Source organism: Crinia signifera, chromosome 7 (assembly GCF_055691185.1).
Source record: "Crinia signifera chromosome 7, ASM5569118v1, whole genome shotgun sequence".
Taxonomy (NCBI): Eukaryota; Metazoa; Chordata; class Amphibia; order Anura; family Myobatrachidae; genus Crinia; species Crinia signifera.
The window spans coordinates 70,540,286-70,565,991 of record NC_139223.1 but is presented as its reverse complement, the minus strand read 5'-3'; the positions used below and the strand labels follow the sequence as shown (position 1 = coordinate 70,565,991).

The 25,706-nt window shown below is 43.6% G+C and overlaps 1 protein-coding gene across 2 annotated transcripts in view; it reads right to left on the bottom strand.

Moving 5' to 3' along the window:
• SNX29 (sorting nexin 29) overlaps positions 1-25,706 on the bottom strand; it is a 522,757-nt gene that overhangs the window by 441,275 nt on the left and 55,776 nt on the right. For both annotated transcript variants that reach the window (XM_083153313.1, XM_083153315.1), the window contains exons 11-13: positions 23,499-23,581; positions 6,238-6,301; positions 3,113-3,241 (exon numbers count right to left, since the gene is read on the bottom strand). In XM_083153313.1, the coding sequence (XP_083009439.1) occupies positions 3,113-3,241; positions 6,238-6,301; positions 23,499-23,581 (276 nt within the window). The remainder of the gene's footprint in view (positions 1-3,112; positions 3,242-6,237; positions 6,302-23,498; positions 23,582-25,706) is intronic.

Genomic DNA, 25,706 nt, shown 5'->3' with positions numbered 1-25,706 from the left:
GTATCACGTATCTGGATGATATGGAGTCTTATAGTGGCATACCATATTATATCATATCATAGTGTGCTACTGCATGTCCTATAGTTATTAATTACAAGACATCAGTATTGTTACGTATTGTCCACTGCTCTTCTATATTGTGCCTAGGAATGTAGATAATAGGGGGAAGACAACTATATAACAAGGAATGGGCCAGGTATAAATCCTACCTACCGTATATACTCGAGTAGAAGTCGACCCGAATATAAGCCGAGGCACCTAATTATACAACAAAAAACTGGGAAAACTTATTGACTCAAGCGGGACCCTCACTCGAGTATAAGCCGAGGGGGGCTATTTCAGCATAAAAAATGTTCTGAAAAAGTAGGCTTATATACATGTATCCAATATTCAGGTGTAATGCTACCTGGACTGTAAATGCTGTGCAATCTTAATGAATGAAAATATCTCCCAATGCACAGAAACAAATTAACTGGAACTGTACACACAGCTGCGGGCTGAATTCAATACCCTGGTCGATGTTTGGCGTTTGCGCATACGCAAATATGCCCCACAGAGCTAACGGTTTTTGGCGAGTTTCATATGGGACATTCACTCAATAGTGGGCAGGAAGGGGTGGGCATGGGGCGGAAGCGAGGGAAACTTCCCCTTTTCGGCCATCTCCATCCAGGATAAAAGTATAGACTTACTTTAATCCACGACCAGAATAAAAACATTTGATGTGAGCAACCATCGAATGATTTTTCCTCCGTGTGGCTGCATGCGAGTGGATGTGTAAGGGAACACATCCACTTGCAGGCAAGTGCGAGGATTCGCTCAGCAGGAAGGGGGGTGCATTCGGCGAGGTGGCGTTTACCAGCGAATATACACTGCCTGGCAAACAGCTCTGAATCAGGCCCAGAGTTCTACACGGTGAACTATGTTCATTTTACAGGAAAATACATGATATATTCGCCTAGAGAATGAAACTAGTAGATGTCAAAACTCTAACCTTTCCCGGCCAGCAGCTGGCCTGAACCGTTTTGTGTTCACACTGGAACCATTCCTTGCGGCCCTATCCTGAATCTTGTAACATTTATGCTTAAAGTTCATGACTTTTTCATTTTAGCTCTGACCTGCCAAAAAAGTTTAAAGAGTTTGGAATAAAATAAATGTACCTGAATATTTAGCTACGCCGGATAGTGCGTTATAACCTGGGCTGTTTGACTTATTAAAGGCTTTGCAGTTGTGCATCTTGCATGCAAAACTTCCATTGTGCTACTTGCCCATAGATGTCTCTGGTTCAGCACTGATTAACCATAAAAACAAATGTGACATGCCCCAATTAAAAGCAACATAAAAAATAAATTAATCTTGATAAATATACAAGACCTATCCCAACCCTAAATGGCTGTCTATCTGAGCTCCAGGAGTGGATGAGTGCCAGTTGACTGCGACTGAGCCCTGATAAAACAGAGGTGCTTATGATAGGTCACAGGACAAGACTGCAGAAGAGCCAACCAACAGGACTTACGCTTGGGGATGCAGAACTTCAAAATACGGAACATGTGCAGAATCTTGGTGTTGTCCTTGATGGGTGTGGTACAGGGGTCCGACAGTCTGGATCTCGACAGTCATTAGCCCGACGACGGGATCCCGACTGGCCGGACTCAGACAGCATGGTGAGCGCAACTAAGCCCCTTGCGGGCTTGTTGCGCTCATCGCGCTGCGGGCACTATTCTATTCTCCCTCTATGGCGGTCGTGGACCCCACGAGGGAAAATAGCAGGTGGCCGTTGGGAACCCGGCTGTCGGTGTCCTGACAGTCGGGATCCCAACGTTGGGTGAATGCCTGTCATCCCGACTGTCGGGACCCTGTCCGGCACCCGTCCTGGATAGTGGCTTGACAATTAAACATCAGGTATCAGCCACAATTAAATCCTCATTCTATCATGTAAGTAATATAGCCAAAATCAAGCACTTAATTCCCTCAGAAGGGAATAAAGTCATACATGCATTTGTATCATTGCGCCTTGACTACTGCAATGCCCTCTACCTCGGTCTCCCAGCAAAATAATTGCACCACTTGCACATGGTACAAAATACAGAAGCCAGGCTATTAACCAATTGGCCCCGTTCCAGCCACATAACACCCATTCTGTACTCCCTTCACTGGCTGCCTATAAGATGGTGAAAATTTTTCAAGATTGGCTTACTGACTTTTAAAGCTCTACATGACCAGGGCCCAAGGTACCTGCAGCAGCTTCTGATCCCTTATTGTCCCACTCGATTACTGCGATCGGTTGATGAAGGACTACTAACAGTACCCAGAATTTCCCTGAATTCATATGGGGGTCGAGCTTTCAGCACTGTGGCTCCAACTCTATGGAACTCACTTCCCTGCTCAGTTCGAGAAGCATTCAAAAATAGACTCAAGAATTTCCTGTTCACCCAAGCATTCCACTAATGTCCCTTGTTAAGTTTGTTTTGTATTCTGTGCTGTAAAAGGCTAATGCAAGCACTTTGATTCCTAACTGCCATGTTACAGGTTAGGTTTTAAATATGACAGGTAGCTGCTGATTGGCTGCTTTTTTATCACTCTCCACTTTTTGAATCTTGATAGATCTGGCTCCGAGAGCTCTCAGGCAATCAGTGGATTCCCATGCATTTGTATGTTTTGTTTTTTTGAATTTTTATGGAGCTTGGATCCTGGCTGCCCCGCCGCCTATTTACGGGTCCTGGCTCTCTCTCACCACCTCTCTTGCAGCCCAGCTCCTGGCTCTCGTTGAAACCCCCGTGTCCCCGCCTGCAGCTGCCTAGAATTTTACATATGATAAATGGCATATGGTTTATCACATATAAAAAAATGTCCAATCAAGTGCCTAATAGTATCTGACCCGTCCTGGGGGGCCGCCAGGAAATTAGATCTGACCAAGTCAGCCTTGGGAGCCTTAAGAAAGAATGCTTAAGCCAAGCAATAAAAAATGTTGAACAGTTATTGCCCTAGTATAACCATGTTTAAATCTCTGAGAAATAAAGCAAATGAAGCTGCTCTCAGCAGATCAGTCATTAACTCCGGGGCCTAAAATACTTCTGAAATGTGCTGGAATAGTTCCCTGGCTGAAGTCTCTCACCTTGCCAAAGCCTGGATTTTCGCTGCATGTCGCTCCTCCTGCTCTGCCACTTTCCTCCTCAGGTTGTCAATTTCCAGCCTGAGTGCTGAAGAATGTTCCATCTCTGAATCAAGCAGGTTTCTCAGTGATCTGGAAAAAAACAGAGACAACCATCTGCCACGTCCCTCAGATACAGCCACAGCCTTCTTCCAAAATGTTTAAATAAGAGAGCTCAGAAATAGTTGCGATTAGTTCAGGCTTTAAGCACTGTGTCATATATGTATAAGTGATTTATATGTACAGAACTCACCTTTGCTCTATAAGGGTTCAATGTACACAGACTTTGCTTAATGCACCAAATTATTACAAATATTGTATAAAATTATCATCAGGCTATGGATAGAAGTTGTATATTAAACAAATGAATTTCGTGTAAGTACACAAATTTAGTTTCATGCACAAAATTGTTACAAATATTTTATCATCAAACCTTCAGACTGTGTGTATACGGTATATATAATACATAAAGGCTTTCAGTGTTCAGATTTGGGTCATATCCCCAAAATATCTCACTACGGAATGCAAAGATTCCATAATACACAAAAATCCAAAATACTTCTGGTCCCAGAAATTTGGATATGGTATTTTATATATATATATATATATATATATATATATATATATATATATATATATATATATATATAGATGACAGGGTCAGATCCTCACAGATATACAACAAAGCAACAGCTTAGAATCCTTATAACCCTATGCTGATGCAGTCATAATCCCAGCAGTCTGTTATTCAAGCAGTCGAGAGACCGACAGCAGAATCGCAACGGTCATAATCCCAACTCATTCCTGAGGTAAGTACGGTGTTTGGAGTTAGGGACTAGCTGAAGATTTATGGTTAGGCTGCAGGGAAAGGGGAGGGGTTTAGGGTTAGGATGCAGGAGGGAGAGGTAAGGCTAAGATGCGGGAGGGGTTAGGTTGAAAATACTTACTGGTATGTCTCAAAATTAAGGGGCATCAGGATTCCGCAGTCAGTCTTCTGACTGTCATGATCCCGACAGCTGACATGATACACTCAACCTGCTGGGAGTCCTCTTTACTGGTAATCACAACTTTAACGTCAACCAAACGCCCCCGCCCCCCCCCCCCCCCAAGGTGTATGGCCATCCGATGGATTCAGTACTGAATCCCGGCGGTCGGGATCCCGGCGTTCAGAATCCCGACGCCGGAATCCCGACAGCCGAAATGCCGACAAGGGGGGGACATGGATCGCCCCCCTTGCGGGCTCGCTGCGCTCGCCACGCAGCGGGCCCGGTAACTCGCTACGCTCGGCACTCTCATTTATTCTCCCTCCAGGGGTGTCGTGGACACCCACGGAGGGAGAATATGTCGGTATTTCGGCGGTCGGGATTCTGAACGCCGGGATCCCGACCGCCGGGATATTAACTACATCCCCATCCGATAACCCATGATCACACGCGATACATTGCATGTACTCCTTTGATATGCAATGTATCGTATGCAACCCCGTTCCCCACCGCCGGGAGTGGGTCCAATTCGGAGGTCGGACCTGCAGCCGGGTGCATGGCAAAATCAACCTGTTTTTTCAGTTTTAATGATTGCCACTTAAAAAAAATAGTAAAACTCTCCCAACAGCTCCAACTTTCTGATTCTCACACCCTATTACATTTGGCCCCTTATGTCAGTGCAGTGAGAAATATATCACCTTGAGAAAATGACCTGCAGTTCTATTTAAAGGACCCATTCAGAGGAAATGCTTCACAGGGCCCATTCAGGGGTAACGCTTTAATGGGCCCATTCAGGGGTAACGCTTTAAAGGGCCCATTCAGGGGGAACACTTTAAAGGGCCCATTCAGGGGTAACTCTTGAAAGGGCCCATTCAGGGGGAACGCTTTAAAGGGCCAATTCAGGGGGAACGCTTTAAAGGGCCCATTCAGGGGGAACGCTTTAAAGGGCCCATTCAGGGGGAACACTTTAAAGGGCCCATTCAGGGGTAACTCTTTAAAGGGCCCATTCAGGGGTAACGCTTTAAAGGGCCCATTCAGGGGGAACACTTTAAAGGGCCCATTCAGGGGTAACTCTTTAAAGGACCCATTCAGAGGAAATGCTTCACAGGGCCCATTCAGGGGTAACGCTTTAATGGGCCCATTCAGGGGTAACGCTTTAAAGGGCCCATTCAGGGGGAACGCTTTAAAGGGCCAATTCAGGGGGAACGCTTTAAAGGGCCCATTCAGGGGGAACGCTTTAAAGGGCCCATTCAGGGGGAACGCTTTAAAGGGCCCATTCAGGGGGAGCGCTTTAAAGGGCCCATTCAGGGGGAACGCTTTAAAGGGCCCATTCAGGGGGGACGCTTTAAAGGGTCCATTCAGGGGGGACGCTTTAAAGGGCCCATTCAGGGGGAACGCTTAAAAGGGTCCATTCAGGGGGAACGCTTGAAAGGGCCCATTCAGGGGGAATGCTTTCAAGGGCCCATTCAGGGGGAATGCTTTCAAGGGCCCATTCAGGGGGAACGCTTTCAAGGGCCCATTCAGGGGGAACGCTTTCAAGGGCCAATTCAGGGGGAACGCTTTAAAGGGCCAATTCAGGGGGAACACTTTAAAGAGCAAATTCAGGGGGAACGCTTTAAAGGGCCAATTCAGAGGGAACGAATTAAAGGGCACATTCAGAGGGAACGATTTAAAAAGGACCCATTCAGGGAAAACAATTTAAAAGGACCCATTCATACGTAAACAGAGACAATTTCTCTCTTGCAAAAACTTATTTTGAAACGTTAAAAATAAACCGCATCTAATAAAATGGACATTAGACAGATCCCAATTTTTCTGATCTGTGACCGGGAATATGGGGTGTGCCCACATAACGATTTTGTGCTTATGTCACAACTTGGGCAAGTCTAGTGCTTTTGCAAGTGCTGTGCTATCTTGATGCTTGCCCAAACACCGTTCGGAGCCATGCGCTCCAGCAGCAGGTAATGTACAGTATGTGCAATACCCAACAGTGTCATGGATCCATGGATCAAGGATTCAATAATTAGTACAGGTAAAAGCATTAAAGGTTTCCTTATAGTGACATCACATGTTCTAAGTCAATTAGCATTGGTACTAAAAACCTACGTATTCTGCTGGTCAAGTTCATCTTTTCTATTCATCAGGATAATAACAGCTTGATGAAGTTCACCTAAAGAAACAAAATAAATATCTTAAACACATACGATAAAAAAGTAGTTACAAATATATAATATAAATCATGGATCAGCAAGTACTACTCTAATACATAACACAAATGTTGGCCATCATTTAGGGGTTTATTTAGTAAGCGTCAGGTTCTAACACCCAGCGCCTCTTATGGAAATGTAAAAGGACAAAACATGGATAGTAAAATCATTGCCTTATCAAATTTCAGGGAAATACACAATATGAAGAGCCAGATTTTACATCTCGATACTAAGTAAATAAACTCCTTGGAGCTAGATGTTACAGCTACTGTTGTGTAAAGGATTGCCGCTTAAAAAAAAAAAAAAAAAAACCCTGGAGATTTCTTACCAAAAATCTCACTTTTTGAATCTCTCATCCTATTAAATGTCTAGGTCTCTCATCCTATTAAATGTCTAGGTCAACAAGAAATAGGTTGACAACATACTGTATGGTCAACATACATATGATCGACCTGGTCAAAAGGTCCACACAAGCAATTGGTTCCAACACCTTTTCATGTGTGAACCTTTTCCATGTCGACATTTAGCTAGTGTTGAACTTGTGCATGTCGACCGTTCGGAGGTTAACCTACACGTTGTGGACCTGCTAAACCACACCCAATATATTTTTGCACAGAAAATACTGTATTCTCGTGCAAACAGCACACAAATAGCAAATATACACTGTATAATAGAATTGAGCTAGGGTGCATACTTCCAATTCCAAATCTTTTCACACATTTTAAACTCATCCGCTAAGCCTTCATGCAGCGTGTTCCCATGGCTCCAAATTGTACCTTTGAGCTGAATTTACCGCCATCTATAAATTGGGCCCTTTATGCTTTATGACAGACACAAGTTATGATACGGCAATGTTTCTGGCCTGCATATATTAATGAACTCTATTCTGCTTCCTATGTAAATCTTCATCAGCGTCACTAAATTATTCCGTTTCCAAATTTAGGCTTCATTTCTAATATCATATGTCATAACATGAAGATCCTATTTCTGGCTTTGATTTCACTGAAAAGTTAAAAATAATCAGTTCACATGGCACTCAGCTCTTGTCTCGCTGCCAGCCTGTGCTATGTGCGGTTATGCTAAAACAAACCTGTTTCTCCCTTGCTTGCCTGTCATCCATCTCTCAAAATGGAACAGTGTGCTCATCTGTATAATAAAATAACAGGAAGTCTTCTTTCTAAATAGTGTCATTTAAAGACACGTAACTTTATTTATTCCAGCACCTCTGCCATATTTCATTTGTGGCGACGTCAGCTAAGTGGCACATATTTCATTACTTTGTACAGATATGATGATTGCTAATAGGCTATTAATGCCTCTTTAATATTGGAAGCAATAGAACACCTGTGGTTTGGGCCCACAGAAACATCACTGGACAACACTGTCAATACAAAGTGGAAGGGTGGACAGAACCAAGTCGAAAAATAAAAAGCATGCGACTATAAAATATTTTCTCATTGAGAATAACATCTTGCACTGCTGAGTTGACCAAATATGCATTATCGTAACTGTGATCGAAGGCAATAAAGAATGACAGCTCTTAGTGAAGTGAGTGAATAAAAAATGTATTGATAATAGAATCTTCTCTTGCAATATCACATGCACACAAAGGGAAACAAGCCTAAATAGAGGAATGGAATCATGGCAGCATTGTAGGTACTGGGAAAAATAGTGCAATGTCCTGGGGCCCTTACACACCTATTCATCATGGATCAGGGTTCGCAAATACGCGCTTTAGCGCATATTTTACCCTAAAACGGCCACCGGGGACTCAGTTTTTCAAACTGAAGGGGTCCCCGAGGACGCGCTGAGCTGCGCCTGTGAGCCGCCGTTAGCCAATCACAGCAGCGGCCGCCGGGACCCAATCATTACACAGTGGCCGCCCGGCAGCCAATCATTGCAAGTGCGCGCCCTGCAGTTACTAAAGCCGCGCGCCCTGCCATTTGTGAGACCATGTTCACGGTCAGTGTCTGTGGGGCTCTGCATCCTTCTGCCGCCCCCCGTCCATTCTGCTGCTGAGAGCGGGGGACGGGATGCGATATGGCTGTAACAACTGACAGCCACTCTCGGCATAAGAGGTGAGCGGGCTGTCAGCCCAGTGGGGGACTGGATGTGGCTGGAAGAGCTGACACGCTGCTCAACTCAAAGCAGCGTTTCAGCTCTTCCAGCCACATCCAGTACCCCCGCCTCGCCGACGGCCCGCTCACCTACTCTTTCATCAGCTTGTATCAGCTTTACCAGCCCCCCCCGGGGCAGCGAGCAACTATTGCGCCCCCACCCCTGTGGCAACCAGAATAACCACCATCCCCGTGGCAACCAGAATAACACCCCTGGCAACCAGAATAAACACCCCCCCCCCCCCCCCCCCCCCCGCGCCAACCAGAATGTAAACCCTGCAAGCAGCATGTAACCCCTGGCAACAAGCATGTAGGTAAGCAGCACTTATTTGCTATAATACATACTGGGCATTACAGTGTGTGCTATAATACATACTGGGCATATCAGTGTGTGCTATAATGTGTACTGTGCAGAACTCTATGTGCTGTAATGTGTACTGGGCATTACGGTGTGTGCTGTAATGTGTACTGGGCATTACGGTGTGTGCTGTAATGTGTACTGGGCATTACGGTGTATGCTGTAATGTGTACTGAGCATTACGGTGTGTGCTGTAATGTGTACTGGGCATTACGGTGTGTGCTATAATGTGTACTGGGCATTAAGGTGTATGCTGTAATGTGTACTGGGCATAACTGTATGTGCTGTAATGTGTACTGGGCATAACTGTGTGTGCTATAATGTGTACTGGGCATTACGGTGTGTGCTATAATGTGTACTGGGCATTACGGTGTGTGCTATAATGTGTACTACTATGTGACTACACCACTTCCCCCAAAAAAACATGCCCAAAATTTTTAGCGCACTGTCCCTGTTTTCAGGTTTATATAGTTTCTAGTATACATGTATCTTTATGCGAGTGGGCCAACGGTGTGTGCTATAATGTGTACTGGGCATTATGGTGTGTGCTGTAATGTGTACTGGGCATTACAGTGTGTGCTGTAATGTGTACTGGGCATTACGGTGTGTGCTGTAATGTGTACTACTATGTGACCACACCACTTCCCCCCCAAAAAAATGCCCTACATTTTTAGTGCGACTTTGGCGCACACTGTCCCTGTTTTCAGGTTATATAGTTTCTAGTATATATGTATTTTTATGCAAGTGGGCCAATTGATACTTACCCCCCCCCCCCCCCCAACCCACATGTGCCATGCTGGGGAGAAGGGGAGAGGAGGCTTTATTCCGTTAGGACCCAGAAAAGGTCCGTCAGGACCCCAATTTTTAGAAGTGAAGGGTCCCCTGGGACCCACTTTTTTGGGTGGTTTTCGCGAACACTGTGGATACCAATTTTTTTTATATCATGACCCTCAGTCTTAAGCCGTATCTACCTGCTTCCCAGCTTGCAGTCAGGCAATGAATGGCTACACAACAGTATGAATGGCTGTCTGAATTCTGATTGGTGGCTAGCTCCAACCATCCACCAATCAGCATGCTGACAGCCACTCATTGTTTGGAGACTGTAGAGAATGCTGCCTATCCGCTCTTATTGTTGTGACCACCACCCGTTCCTGCTTGGAGGCACTTAGAATTATGGGGCCCTGGCAGTGTATGTTAAGATTGCCCAAGGATGGATTGGATACCTTCATTATTTAGTTTGTACAGAAATACCTAGCCTAGGAATAATCTGTTGGAACAGGTGAAGGCAACTTGTGACACTCCAACTGCTGTTGCTCTACATATGGTTACCCACCATTGGATATGCACGCAAAGCATTGGGTTCGCATGCACCTCTAAATTCCACACATAGTTCATAGATGGATATATATACACATAGATTTGGGCCTGGAGGATTACCATATGTAACTAAGATCTCTGAATTACTTACTACCATGTGGATTTTAAAATCTGGTACTTGTGTATTATAACGGCGCCCACGAAATCGGCCAAAAATCGCATGGAAAAATCGGATGCGATTTTGCGGCCGATTTTTGGCCGATTTTCGACCGATTTTTCACTTTTTCCGGCCAATTTGCATGCTGTTCCATTATTGCACACCTTGCACACCCCCGATTTCCATCGTAGTGCATCGCATGCAATATAGTGGCATGTGATGCATGCCATGCGATGCATGTGAAGCGATTCGATTTGTAATTGTACAATCACCCTGATGGGTGCTTACAATGTTAAATGCACCGCCATTGTTAACGCCACCCCCACTATCAACACCAACCCGAAGCGTGGCGAGCGTAGCGAGCCCGCGAGGGGCGGCGGTACGCGTCCTCCGACCTTTTCATACCCCCACTATCCACGTCGGCGTGGAGTAGATTTTAGATAGTGTGGCGAGCGCAGCGAGCCACCGAGCCCGAAGCGTGGCAAGCGCAGCGAGCCCCGCGTGGGGACGCGGAATACATGTAAAGTAATCCGCGTCCGCTCGCCATGCTTCGGGCTCGGTGGCTCTCTGCGCTCGCCACACTATCTAAACTCAACTCCACGCCGACGTGGATAGTGGGGGTATGAAAAGGTCGGAGGACGCGTACCGCCGCCGCTCGCCACGCTTCGGGTTGGCATTGATAGTGGGGGTGGCGTTAACAATGGGGGGGCATTTAACATTGCAAATCACATCGCATCGCATGCCACTTGCTGGCATGCGTTGCTATGCAATATTTAATTGTACAATCAGGGGCATTTTCCCGAAAATCACATCGCATACCATCGCATAGTACCTGGGGGTGTGCAAGGATGGAATAACATGCAAATCACCAGGAAATGGCCGAAAATCGGCAAAAAAATCGTCCGAAAATCGGACGCAAAATCGCATCGCAGATCAAATCGGCCAAAAATCGGACGCAAAATCGGATGCAATATCGGATGCGATTTGGATTAAATCGGGCGCCGTTATAATACACAAGTACCTAAAATCTTATTATTAATGCACATTGGTGTGCTGGGGGAAAACATGTTCTGTGTGTCTTTCCATTCTGTCAGGAGGGGATGCATTTAAAATCCCGGCGGTCGGGATCCCGGCGGTCGGGATCCCGACGCCGGAATCCTGACCGCCGAAATCCCGACACATTCTCCCACCATGGGTGTCCACGACACCCCTGGAGGGAGAATAAATGAGTGTGCCGAGCGTAGCGAGGCACCGGGCCCGCTGCATGGCGAGCCCGCAAGGGGGGGCGATCCACGTCCCCCCCTTGTCGGCATTTCGGCTGTCGGGATTCCGGCGTCGGGATTCTAAACGCCGGGATCCCGACCGACGGGATTCAGTACTGAATCCGTCAGGAGACCTGGTAAACACAAACTATGTGGGGTCCTGAGGACCAAGTTTGAGAAACCATGATCAATGCAATTAACATAATACCATAATATTAGAATAGATTGGAGAGCCCCATCTGTCACAAGTACTCAACATAGCATATTGGTTTTTATACCAAAGGTAATTGTCAGAGAACAACAGCAGCCTATCACCGTCATCAGAAACCACTGTTAATTGTGACTGACAAGAACAAATGGCTTGGTATACCTTATAACCTACACAATGTCTAAGGTAATCTGCAGATGAATGTAGTCAGAACATGCAGAAATTAATATAGTCACAAGACAAGAGTCAGGCAGAAGCATGTATCCAGTACATACAACGGACTGGCATACAGCAGCTGATAATCGCAGCCGGATGTGGCGGCTAGTGATGAAACTTTGAATGTGTTCTAGTTTGCAGAGCATATCCTGCATAAATTCACAATGCGCAAGGCTACACGCAAGTACAACTGATGCAGAGTCTACTACAGCTCGGTGGGAGGTGGGATTGTGCTGAAATAAGGCGTACTGAAAATACATATTTCCAGGTGTATTCATTGCACCTACTGTAGTATAGGGCTATCAAAGGACAGGACGATGATAACAAGTAGCAAACCAGACACATGTATCAGCTGTATAGTATCGGTGCTGGTTGAGGATTTAGAGCGGTACTTTGTACCACTGTAATAAAAAGCTACACATACATAAAAATGACATGTAATCACAATAGCTCCAGTGTCTCCCTCAACTCATGATTTCTTGGGTCTGATTTAATATATAGACAGAGAAAATGTTGACACCAGAATGTCGACACCACACTAACCCAAACCCTAATGGTTCATTAGAATTGTCAGCATTTTAACTGTCTACCTAAAGGTGCCGATACTCGGTGCAAGAGGGCAGTGCGATGAGATGCGCACTCCTGTATATGATCCCATCGCACAGCACAGAAAGTCTGGCAGCTCATGCTTTTAGTACTAGATTGCATCGTATCTAATACAAAAAGCACTGTGTTTTTTAATACTTTTTGTACTAGATGGAATGGAATCTAGTACTAAAAACACGGAGCTCATCGCACCATGTATGGGTACCTTAAGGAAAAGTACCACATTTTTTATTAATAATAATAATAATAATAATAATCATCATCATCATCATCATCATCATCATCATCATCATCATCATCATCATCATCATCATCATCATCATCATCATCATCATCATCATAATAAATAATGCTCAATACATGTCACAGGGTTGACCATAACAAAAATGTAATTGAAAGATGTCAAGGTTCCATTTACACAGTGCACCTCTTTAATTTCCACTACTCCATACAAGGCAGAGGTAGGTCTTTTAACCATATTCCTGGCAAGGTCATATCAGGTGCGACCACCCAGAGCTTGGCCTTTCCCTTATATGGTCACATCTGACGTGACGCATCAGACAAGCCAACTGGTGGCTGCTAGATAATATTTCAGATGTCTATACCCAATAGCAAGTGTGTTATTGGCGAGTCTTTTCTTACCACAATATTGCACCATCAATGGCATCCCAGATGCCAAAGAAAGATCGGCAAATGCAGTCTGTGTATAACCAACCATCGATGACATAGACTTTGATGACCATTACTACAGTACCTTAAAATAAAAATCTCGACTGAGTTATTATATAGATTTCCAGAGGCGTTGCAGTAGACATTCTGAATAGGCTTAAGGAGGTATTCTATCTGGGATTCCGACTGAGGGAACGTCCCGACTGTCGTCAATGGCAGCATTTAATAGGTGACAGCTGCTATTTCCACAGATGGAAATAGCGGCCGGGATTGAAAACCGCCCTTAGACTCAAGTGGGCGATGTAGGCACAATGGTGATCCGATGGTGTAATGCAGCACTCCGATCTTCAATTCCAGCAGTGGGCGTCTTTAACATATTGTAGCAGTAGAAGATGCAACAAACAGCGCAGCTGCTACACCTTACTGTGATCCTATGAAGCAGGCTCAGGGGCAGATTTATTAAGCTCGGTGAAGTGATAAAGTGTCTGGGTTTTTATCACCGGCCAATCAGCTCCTACCTGTCATTTGTCAAGCCAAGCCTGTAACTTCACAGTTAGGAACTGATTGGCCGGTGATAAAAACCAGACACTTTATCACTTCACCGAGCTTAATAAATCTGCCCCACAGTGTGGTGCAAGCTTTCTTAGCATTAGTGCATAGCATTGGCTGCAGCCGCTGTACTTTAAGATGCTACATATAAAGGTTTACATTCTTTTACACAGCAACTTGGTAAAAGCTATATGTATATAAAATAAATGATGCATTAAAAAAAATGTTTCAATGATTTAAAGTAGCTTTGTGTCTTATGTAGGGTACACATCAGAACGACCATGATCGTGCGACAATTGTGAAACCATTTCCTTGAAATTGTACGATGGATTGGATGGAGCACACAATCTGCACGACTGATCTGTACCCAATCCAATGTAGAGGACGAATCTTTAGTGCAGCAGGTACAATCTCCAAAGCGACACAATGACCAGCAGGGACGCGCATCGGATCGGAATCGCATTGAAAACAAACAATTCTGCTCTTTTTACATACAATCGGTTGTGAGACGCATCGAAATTGGGGAAATTGATCCCAAAGCATTCTGGTGTGTACCCAGCATTAGTACCCAGCATTAGCTATAAATCTAGATAATCTGACAATACTCCTCATCCTGGTGGCTCTGATGCTATGCTTGGCTAATCCTGATATCAGATAGAAAAACTATGCAGATCTTCGGCTGTTAGGGTCTGCTGGGTATAATGACAACATTGCCGAGGCCAAGTATGTGAGAGAAATCAGCAGAATAACTACCTACAGTACATTGGAAAAAATGGAAATGCAGAAAATAATTATTTACGTGCAGGTCACATACTCTTTGTCGATTCTTAAGTCGACATAGACACCGAAAAACCCCCAATAAAAACTCATGTCTACCTTTTTCATTTGTCGACCTAGTGACTGTCCACCCTATGACCCATACCCATAGATATACAGCCAAAAATGCGAACTGCAATAAGTATTTCTATTAATACGGTGCTATGTGCACAAAGTGTGCTGTAAAACATAGCTACTAACCAGACTGCAGCTGGCAGTTTTAGAACACAGTTCAGAAAATGAAAGTTAGCATCCGTTATTTATGAAACACACACTGAAATAAAATGTATTTTATGTCTGCTAATAAAGACAAAACATGATGGTATACTTCTTTTATTCTGTGCCTTTGTTATTGTGCGATCCTGTTCCATATTTTGTACCTGCCATCCATTTAAAATGGTTGCTATGCAACAAGCGAGAAGCCTCTCTGTTATTTAGAATCCACACTAATGGCCAAGGGATAGCCATTTTACACACAAGATTTCCCCAGCAAACAGACAGGATAAATACACGAATTAAGCTGGACACACACACACTCATGCAGAACAGGCCATCGGAATATTACTGTACACTGCAGATTCATTTAATTAGTCACATGTTATAGGGAAGGTTACCAGACGAGTGTAGTAGGGGTTGTTGTTGTTTTTTTTTTTGGGGGGGGGGGGGGGGGTTCTATGCGAATCTCTTAAAATGTTTTTATACATTCAACATGGACAGCATTTCACTTACAAATATTACTTTTTGTTTACTTCTCTGGGGAATCAGAAATGTGGATGCAGGGATTTAGCTAGTTGCACGATAAAAAAAAAAAGAAAAAGAAACAATAGTCAGAGGAAAGAGAGAAGAAAAGATCAATTTCTCCCCCTGGTGGACGAATTGTGTAATAGCATTTTGAAAAGGACACGAGATTTCTCAGCAAATGCAGTGATAAGCAACAGGGAGCTTTCAGCAATCCAGCTACTGTATATACAGCTAGATTACACGTGCCATCATCCACAATCAGACTCCCAGAAGATCCATGAATGATATTGAAAGTAATAGTTTCTCCTTAACAAGACTGTCAATTGGTGCTGCCTCTTTGATTCAAACAATGGAGACAAAGGGAAGAGAGATTATTTTTGAGAGAGAGGCTGACCACATGCTCCGAACACTCATTCAGTTATGAATGATTGCAATGAAAGAATAAAAAAAACACTGTTTCGTAATGGATGTGTTTTTTGTGCGCTTCCTTATATTAATGATTTTAATATTTTATTGTGAAGGAGGGTTTCCTTCTGATTTACTCAGAGCAATTTGGTTTTGCGCTGGATTTGTGAGGTAATATATATCCCGTTAATTGACAGCTGATATATGAAAACTGCAGTACTTATTGATCATTATAGATCTACAAGCTTTGAACAACTGCACAACATATTGGGCAAGGTCTCAGTAAATCACACACTGAGAGCGATCTGAGTTTCAGCTATTAAATTAGTATCTTCATATTTTATTCATAATTATTAAAAGTTATATTTTAATTAAATTAATTTGGTCAACCACGAATTATACCTTAGAAAGTGGCCCCACACAAGAGTCTTCTTTCTTCTCCTGTTTATGCTTACTTAGCTCTGACTCAGGGGAGCACCTCCAACCTGAGATATTAGACACGACCAACCATTACAGAATATTATTGGGAATTGATTGTATCTCTCCTATTTTGTATCTGTGACTGTGGGTTATCTATAAACCATGGCAAGCCGGTGGGAAATCCTGAGCGGAACCCAACTGTAGAACTTCTCTCACTGTACACGTAACCACAATGACATAACCTTAATAGGACACAGGACTTAATGGAGAAAATGGCAGGTGTCAACTAAATGTAATGTCTCAAGATTATGCTGTGCTGTACTACCTTATCTTTGTCCTTATTCACTAAGCCCAGCACTTCCAAACCTCCCAGAACCTTCATCCTATCATCTTATCCGCACCTCACCCTTATCTCTGTACTTCCTTTTTCTGACTTGACGAACCTACATAATTATACGACAAAAAATGGGATCACTACAAAAGCCCCCCTACACTACCGCAGCCAATCCCACTTGAACCGCCCGGGAGCTTCCCGGGTACAGTTGCATGTGATATATGGCAGGCGATCCCATTCCACTCTGCTGGGAGGCTGTCAGACACAGAGGCTGTCTGAGTCAGAGATTGGATGTGCAAGCAGCAGGTTGTCAGACACCTGCGATATGGACACTTCACTCGATTTCTCTGCCCAATCCGCCTGAATTTGGTGAAAAGTGGCCAAAATCAGACAAGTGTATGGCCGGCTTAACTCTACACTTCTCTTCAGATGGATAAAGGTCATAAAGATGTTCACTGCTGCATTATTACAGAAGGTGAAGGTTGTCTTCATAACAGACACTTATTTAGAGCAATAATTTAATACAATGTATTACAGCAGAGATTTTCAACCTTTTTACCTTGCGGCACACTAAATAAGATTTTAAAATTGTTAAGGCACACCATGTGATCCCCACATGGCAAAAAACAATGGCCTCCACAGTAAAAAAAAACAACTTATTGGCCCCCATAGAAAAAACAAACACTGGTCTCCACAGGTAACAAAAATAAAATACATTGGCCCTTTACATGAAAAGAAGAGACCAGTAAATAACAGTTGAACTGGTGGTGTCTATAAACTGGTTTGGGCATCTCTAGATCTGGGGGCACACTTGGGAACAGCTCAAGGCACACTAGTGTGCCACGGCACAGTGGTTGAAAAACACTGTATTACAGTGCAACAATGATTTTCAGGAATGACCACTAAAATGTGACCCTTAGGTGTCAATTAGCTAGAGGTGAATCTTTACATTGAACAGCTTACTCGATTTCATCTGCTAGATTCTCCCCTAATATCTAAATTAGATTTTTGTACATATTTTCTGGTTCTCCATCTGGGTTCACTAAATACCTTGGGTATTCAGGGGACTGCAGAAGCCACTTGAGCACTTTAAAATGACCAACCAAAGCTTATGTTCCTCCCACTCTAAACATCAACTGGCTGCCAGGGATTTCAGCATTTTTTTAGTGCCTGGGATTTCCGCATTTTTCAAGCGTGGAATCTGCTGCGCTATAGAAGAAACTGTAAATAAATAAATAATAGAAGAGAAGGTACTTGTGGATTATCACGGCTCCCACGATGGCCATCGTATGCGGAAAAAATCGCATTGCATGCGATCGCATACGATTTTTCACTGAAAAGCATCCAAATGCATTGGAATTAGTATGAAACATGTTCAATGGCCCCCAAATGGCATTTTTGAGGCTGTACCACCCCCACTATCAACGCGAACCCGAAGCGTGGCGAGCGCAGCGAGCCCTCGAGGGGCGGCGGTACGCGTCCTACGACCTTTTCATACCCCCACTATCCACGTCGCCGTGGAGTCGAGAATAGAAAGTGTGGCGAGCAAAGTGCGCCACCGAGCCCGAAGCGTGGGGAGCGCAGCGAGCCCCGCGAGGGGACGCGGATATCTTCACAGGTATCCGCGTCCCCTCACGGGCTTCACAGGTGTCCGCGTCCCCTCGCCATGCTTTGGGCTCGGTGGCTCGCTTCGCTCGCCACACTTTTCTATTCTCAACTCCACGCCGACGTGGATAGTGGGGGTATGAAAAGGTCGTAGGACGCGTACCGCCGCTGCTCGCGGGCTCGCTGCGCTCGCCACGCTTCGGGTTCGCGTTGATAGTGGGGGTGGTACAGCCTCAAAAATGCCATTTGGGGGCCATTGAACATGTTTAATACTAATTCCAATGCATTTGGATGCTTTTCAGTGCAAAATCGCATGCGATGCGATCACATGCGATGGCATACGATTTTGACAAAAACGGCAAAAATCTGTAAAAATCGCATCGCATGCCACTATATATGGCATGCGATGGCATGCGATGGGAGCCGTGATAATCCACAAGTACCGAAGAGAAAAATCTACTTTTATGAGAACAGCAATTCTAAGATAACCGGGACACCAAGGAATATATATGGACTGCAAGGGGTAACTTTACTAAGATGGGAATTCTATTGAAGAAGGGATGTTGCTCATTGCAACCAATAAGATTCTACTCCTTATTTATTTAGCATCTTCTAGAAGATAATAGATATAATCTGATTGGTTGCTTTGGACAACATCCCATCTTCAACAAAACTCCCGTGAATTTACCCCCAGGAAGGAGGATTTTGTATTTTTGAGATTGGAGTCATAAGTGAAAAGCTTCAAACTTTCCATCAAGTGCACAACGAAATGTAAGCAAGGGTCTGATATCACCCTATTCATCATAAAAAGCTAGTGCTAGCTCAGGATGAAAGGATAAGCCAATTAATATTTTAATTGCTCAGCCGAAAGTATTCCAGTGTAACAAGTAACCGCATGCATATTTCGGATGTGCTCCTGATTTTCTGTATGTAATTATTCCATCAGGCCGGCGTGTAAATCTAAAAATGAAAAAGTCATCACCCTAATTAACATAGAAAGAACCTGCGAATAATTGTAATTTTTCTTAATCAGAATATTTAAATTATAGACGGATGCTTAAACCTCCGAAAGTGCAGACACATATCTGAAATCAATGCAATAAGTCGTTTTGAGATTTTATTTCAATTTGAAACTTACACAATGTTTTATGCACACCCACGAAGCAGAGATTTAACATGAGTGTAATTTAATGCTGCCGCAGCCTAGTCCTTTTATGTAAGAATAAATGAAACCAGTGTTGCAGGATTCATTATTCTGACAACAGGGGAAATGTCACTAATATGGTATTGTAAAGGACTGTGTACTGAGTCAGAACGGCCTGACTCTTACCAAGCATGTACTCCAACACCAAATTCACCGGCAGGGCAGGATGTCCTTCGTTAGAGAACACCTTCTTCCAGAATTCTTAAACAATGGTTACTTATAATCTTCAATAGCATGATATCATATAATCAAGCTACTGTACACATTGCAGTTTGTAATCCACAGTGGACAGTATAAGGTATAAGGCCCCCATACATCAGAACGAGACTTGACCCAACCGTCCAATCTCAACTAGTCTTGCGACGACTTGCGTGCACACGATCGCACGATGTGCACTCCCGTGGGTCGTGAGGTAGGCACCTAGATGAGACATGCAGCACGTCTCATCCATCAGCTCTCATTGCGGTCGAATGAGCGATCGTTTGTGTTTTTAGGCATATTCGATCACTTGCACAAATTGAGCTGCCTGCAGAGTAGATGAACAATCTTAATGAATGACCGGCGGGTACGGGCATTATCGTTCTTCATTCGTAGCATACACACTGAACTTTTTTTGGCTAATATCGTTTAAAAGGGCCAGAATGAACAATACTGGTCAAAAACCTGTAGACTGTGTACGCACCTTAACTCAGAATAGGGTAGAGATACATAAATGTGTAAATGCATCAGCGAGGGTGCTGCATGCAATAATTTGCACCATGCTCAGGGAACCATCTGACTAATAATTAGGTCCACTGTATTTGAACTTTACTTTGCTTCAGTTCTGATCTGACATTTGTCAATACCGGTAAATCTTGTATAAAGATATAGAGCTATAAGCCAGGCAGGTGGCTTTCTACCTTCTACCTGTATAAAAAGGGTGCCGGACGGGTCCCCGACAGTCATTTCTCCGACGTCGGAATCCCGACTGCTCCCTCGTGGGGGTCCACGACCCCCATAGAGGGAGAATAAAATAGGTGGCAAGCACAGCTTGCCACGGTACCCGCAAGGGGCTTCATTGCGCTCCCCACGCTGTGCAGTCGGGATTCCGACGTCTGAGTAATGACTGTCGGAATCCCGACTGTCGGAAATATACCACACCCTATAAAAACATTTGACCTGTGTTTTAAACTCCTTCTTTAATGGACAAAACAATGTGCACTGCAGGTGGGGCTGATGCACATTCTATATATGATTCCATACATGCGCAGTAGCGAATAATCGCTGAACTACTTGAACATAGGCCCTGCAAGCGGTTTGTGTCCGCAGCCCATAAGGCCATGTGTGCTTTCCTTGTCGCACTGAAAGAGGAGAAAAGGATGACCATGGTACAAAACTCCTAGGCATAAGCCTGTTTCCAAAATATGAATACGAGACAGAACAAAATGAATAAAAAAACAAGCTGCTTATTCCTCCTCTCCCTTTTGATCACATTACTAGTGACAAGGACGACAATATGTTTTGCTACTGTGCACATCTTAGATCCTAATACAGCCATGCTGTCTCCCTAAGTGCAGCTTGTACTTTTAGAAAATTGTGCTCTGTGTTGACTTCGAATATCCTTATATTTCACAGTAGAAGGTGCATTTACTGCAATTCAAAGGCGTGATGTTCAGTGATTCAATCTCTGAGATCCATGTTATCGGACATTACACACTGCAGTTCTAAATGAACAGAATTAATAGTCTACCAACAGATCTGGTGGATCCCATCATTCTGATTTCTCAATCAGCTATTTCTCAAACAACAACCCTTTTGCAGACAATAGGGTAATTCTAACTTCACCCTTTATATTAATGTTATCTACCTATTCTCCTTTGTAGTAGCAGCAGGGAAGCTGAAAGCTAGGACTGGACACATGTCCATGCACAGTAGTCCAGGATGGGACATCTATAGGGATAAGCAATTCTCATATCTCAGGATAGTTTTCACCATAACAGCATATAATTACTCAGATGCTATGTCAATAAATTATTGCAGTAAAACATAATTTTACGTCATTGTGTGTATTATGCAACACAGAAATATAATTGTTTTAATCGTTGACCTGTATCCAATTATTAATATATTAAATGCTTTATGTCTGTATTTATGTAGCCAGATAAATATCTGCCATAGATATACAGCTCATAACTCAGTGTACAGTATAGTAAGCCAATTAACATATTGTTCATTCTAGGAGCCTGAATCTTTCAAAATCCTCAATACAGACCAGACTGTACTAGAAGCACCAAAGCAGACAGTGACACCCCAGGCAGGGAAGAGGAACTGCACTGGTTTTAAAAAGTGTGGGCTGTTAGAATGAACACTATAATAATAACATTACACACAAACATTTTCAAATAATATTATACCAAACAAAGTTGTCAGGGGCGTAAACAAAATGTTGTGGGACCCATAGCAAACTACTGAAAGGGTACTATTGTCCCAATGCTTCTGGATAGAAACCTTTCTGCAGCAGTTATTAGTTGTATGCCCCATAATAGCGCCCTAGTTAATTTTTTAAACCATAGCAGTGATCTAGTTTATATTATGAACCATAGTAGTGCCCTAGCTTACATGATATCACATCATAGGGTTACCAGTAGACATTAATTCACAATATGACAGTGTCCCCAGTTCATTTAATGCCACATTTCAGTCCCCCCTGTTCATAGTGCACCATATTAGAGAACCCTCCAGTTCAAATGAAGCCATGCTACACTGCACCAGTTTATATTATTCCACATTATAATGGTTCCATTTTATACTGAGTACCATTACTCCCACTTCATATTATGAAACATTATAGTGCCCTTTACATTACAAAGAGCAGATCAGACTATGGCACATTACAGTGCCCTGCAGTGCATATTGTGAAACATTACAGGGGCCTCCAATTCCTTTTGTGCCACATATTACAGGGGCCTCAAGTTCACTTTGTTCCACATATTACAAGAGCATCCAATTCATACGGTGCCACATTACAGCGCACCTTTACAATAACATCTACCACACACACCTCTCACTAAAAATGTAATGTCACACTATTCTAGCTTGGGTAATTACTCAGGCAAATCTGGGATATTGATGTATGTAACCTTATAGCCTGGGTTCAAGGCCCCCTAAGTCTCTGGGCCCCATAGCAAAGGCATCTCTATGGACCAATATTGTTACACCCACAGACTTTGTCATATTGAATCTTTTGTGAAAATATAAAAAGTGTTGTAGCTCTAAAGGTGCCCATACACGTTGTGATGAACTCTGTGCTTTTAGTACTAGATTGCATAGCATCTAGTACAAAAAGTATACAATGTGCTACAGCACTGTGCTTTTTGTACTAGATACGACGCAATCTAGTACTAAAATCATGGGCTGCACATACTTTATGTGCTGTGCGATGGGATGTGCACGGGAGCTCACATCTCATAGCATTGCCCTGTCGCACCATGAATGGGCACCTTAAGGATCTTTGTATTAGGCACCAAGCCAGGACTAAGTCAAAAGGATTACCCATTTGAATCTTCCCAGTACATAGGGACTGGGTACAATTGATAATAGTTACAAATATTAAGATTTGCTTCCTTTCTGAAAAGTAATGGTGTGTACACACAGTGAGATTCCATTGCTATTCGACTTATGGTGCCCACACACGCACCGATCCCGGCGGTGCGATGCTATGCGATGGGGTGCGCGCTCCCGCGGCACCTCATCGCACAGTACAAAAAGTATGTGCTGCACATACTTTTTGTACTAGCTTTTTATCGCATAGCATCGCATCGCATGCACAAGGCATATGATGCGATGCTATGTGTGCTAGTTAAGCACAGAACGCACGCCGGGATCGATGCGTCTGTGGGCACCTTTAAGATTCGAGTGCTATGCAATCTTTGCTAACTTTGTACTATTTACATACAATTCATACAATCTGCATTAGCTTTGTACTATATAGTCATTGCTGCCCTGTCTATCTGGGTTTCGATTTGTGCTTTCATGGGAGCGCGAGGTAAAAAACCTGTGCGATCAGTATACGACCTGCATGCGACTGACTATATAGTCAAAATCTCATGCTGATGGTAAACGTGTGTACACACCATAACACCCAGACTAACAACAGACATTAAAGGCGGGGTGGCGGCAACGATTATAAATACTTACTAACTGTCATTGAGTCCGGCTCTTGTGCTGCAGGCAGTGTGCTACTCATTGTAGTCACAGGCGTGGGAGGACTGGCGTCCATGCTGTACGTGAAAGAAAGGGTTAAAATGGGGAACACATGAAAGCTAACAGTCATTGTTACAAAATCACTGTGTTCTCATGATGAAAACAACTTCTGGATTCCCGTATTCAATGTGTGGCTGTGCTTGGATGCTAGCCCTTAATTCTTTAATGGACTCAAATTTGCTGCTTTCAACCGTAGCAATCATTTTTTATATTACGAAAATAGAAGTGGAACTCTCACACTAACATTAAACCACAAAGGTGCCTTTGAAACAGGAACTACAGTAAATGTAATTTGCTGGCAATATCCCTGCTCCCATTTCTTTGGTGACAATTGCCTTCTTAACTTGTACACTAGTAGGAAGAAATAAGAAACAAAATGGGGTCATTTTTAGTAGGAGGAGAACACAGAGGTGTACAAAGGGCAGTTCATCTTATTGTGTGATTATGGAGCCTTGTGATTAGAGAAACCAGCAGAAGCGGCACACTGGTCCCACAAGACTATGCCACATAGACTGCCACCACATTATACCTGCGCTGCTGTTAACTTATAGCTTGTCCGATTCACTACAAGTTGGCCTTGCTTCATCCACTCTGTTCTGTGTTCCTATACGAATTCTAAATCTTCAGTTGGCTACAGGATGTTTCAACTTAATGGACTTTAGTTGGGCATCCATGCGTCTCATCTTGAATAATGAATCCAAAAAGTACTTTTCACCATAGACAAATGAGCTTGCTAACAATATGAATGTTTGCGTTAATGTTGTCCTATCTAGGCACATTTAAAAATAGAATGATGTAACATATGTATATATATCAGCATGGAAAAAATGAAGGGTCTGATTCAGACCTGCTCGTTGAGCAGCAAATTTGGGCCCGTTGTCGATGGTGCGGGTCTGCGCATGTGCGAATATGTGTATGTGCTGTGTGAACGCCTTCGGGAAAAGTATTACACTCGCCGAGGCATTTGCACTGTCAAAGGAGGGAAGGGGGTGGGCAGGGGGCTGGAGCAGGGGTACGGTCAGCATTTTATGGACAAGCACATGGACAGGGAAGAGTGTCTTTCTTTGTTGGCACATATTCTATCTCTGTGCGCCAACAAAGAAAGACATTCTTCCCTGTCCCCCTCTTCTTCGTATCAATTCATGTCTTTGGCTGCACCCCCACTGAGATCAACGGATTTGGACTGTCTCGCTTGGGGCCCATACGAGTGCTATAGCACCAGCCAGTGAAGATACACCCTTTCCCCTATAACTGACTTTTATTTGTGAATGGGGGGGGGGGAATCATTCGATGGACAGCAACCATCGATGATTTCTCACCCATGCCGCCGCAATCCCTTGCATGCAAATGCAATTGGCTGATCACTTTCTCTCTCTCTCTCCAAGGCCTGATACTTCTCCCTCTAATTGTGTTAATAATCAGCAGTTTGATACTATTCATTTTGCAAAGATCTTCTATTTTGTACCATATATCCCAAGTCTGAAAAAGGCTATGCAAATATAACACAAGAAAGTGGAACGAGTTAGTGTTCCAATGCACGTGCGCAGTATATGGGGCAGATGCACTAAGCTTCAAAAGTGATAACATGGAAAGTGATAAACAACCAACCAATCAGCTCCTGCCTGACATTTTTCAAACAGCCTGTGACATGGCAGGTAGGAGCTGATTGGCTGGCTGTTTATCACTCTCCCTTTTATCACTTTTGAAGCTTAGTGCATCTGGCCCTATATACGGTATAATGGTATATGTGCCAACAACACCTTACCATTTTTTCCCCAGTTCATGACATAGGGGGGGGGGGGGGGGGGTACTGAATCTCAGACGATATTTGCGCTTGATGGAAATATCGGCCATCAGTATTCATAAATGACTGGGACTCGCCTAAGCAGATTTGACTTCGTTTAAATTCCGAATCTGCATTGTGGAAAATGGCGGCTGGATTGTCACATCCACAGCTGTTTTAGACTATTGGTGGCTGTTTTCCTTGATTGCATGGACTTTGCGACTGTTGGAAGAACAGAGCTGACATTGAATAGGTCGAAATGCAAATTTGACCAATTCTTATCAAAAACCAACAATATTTCCACCTGTGGAAATATCCGCCCAGATTAAATATCGGCCATGGTATTTTATTAGACAAAC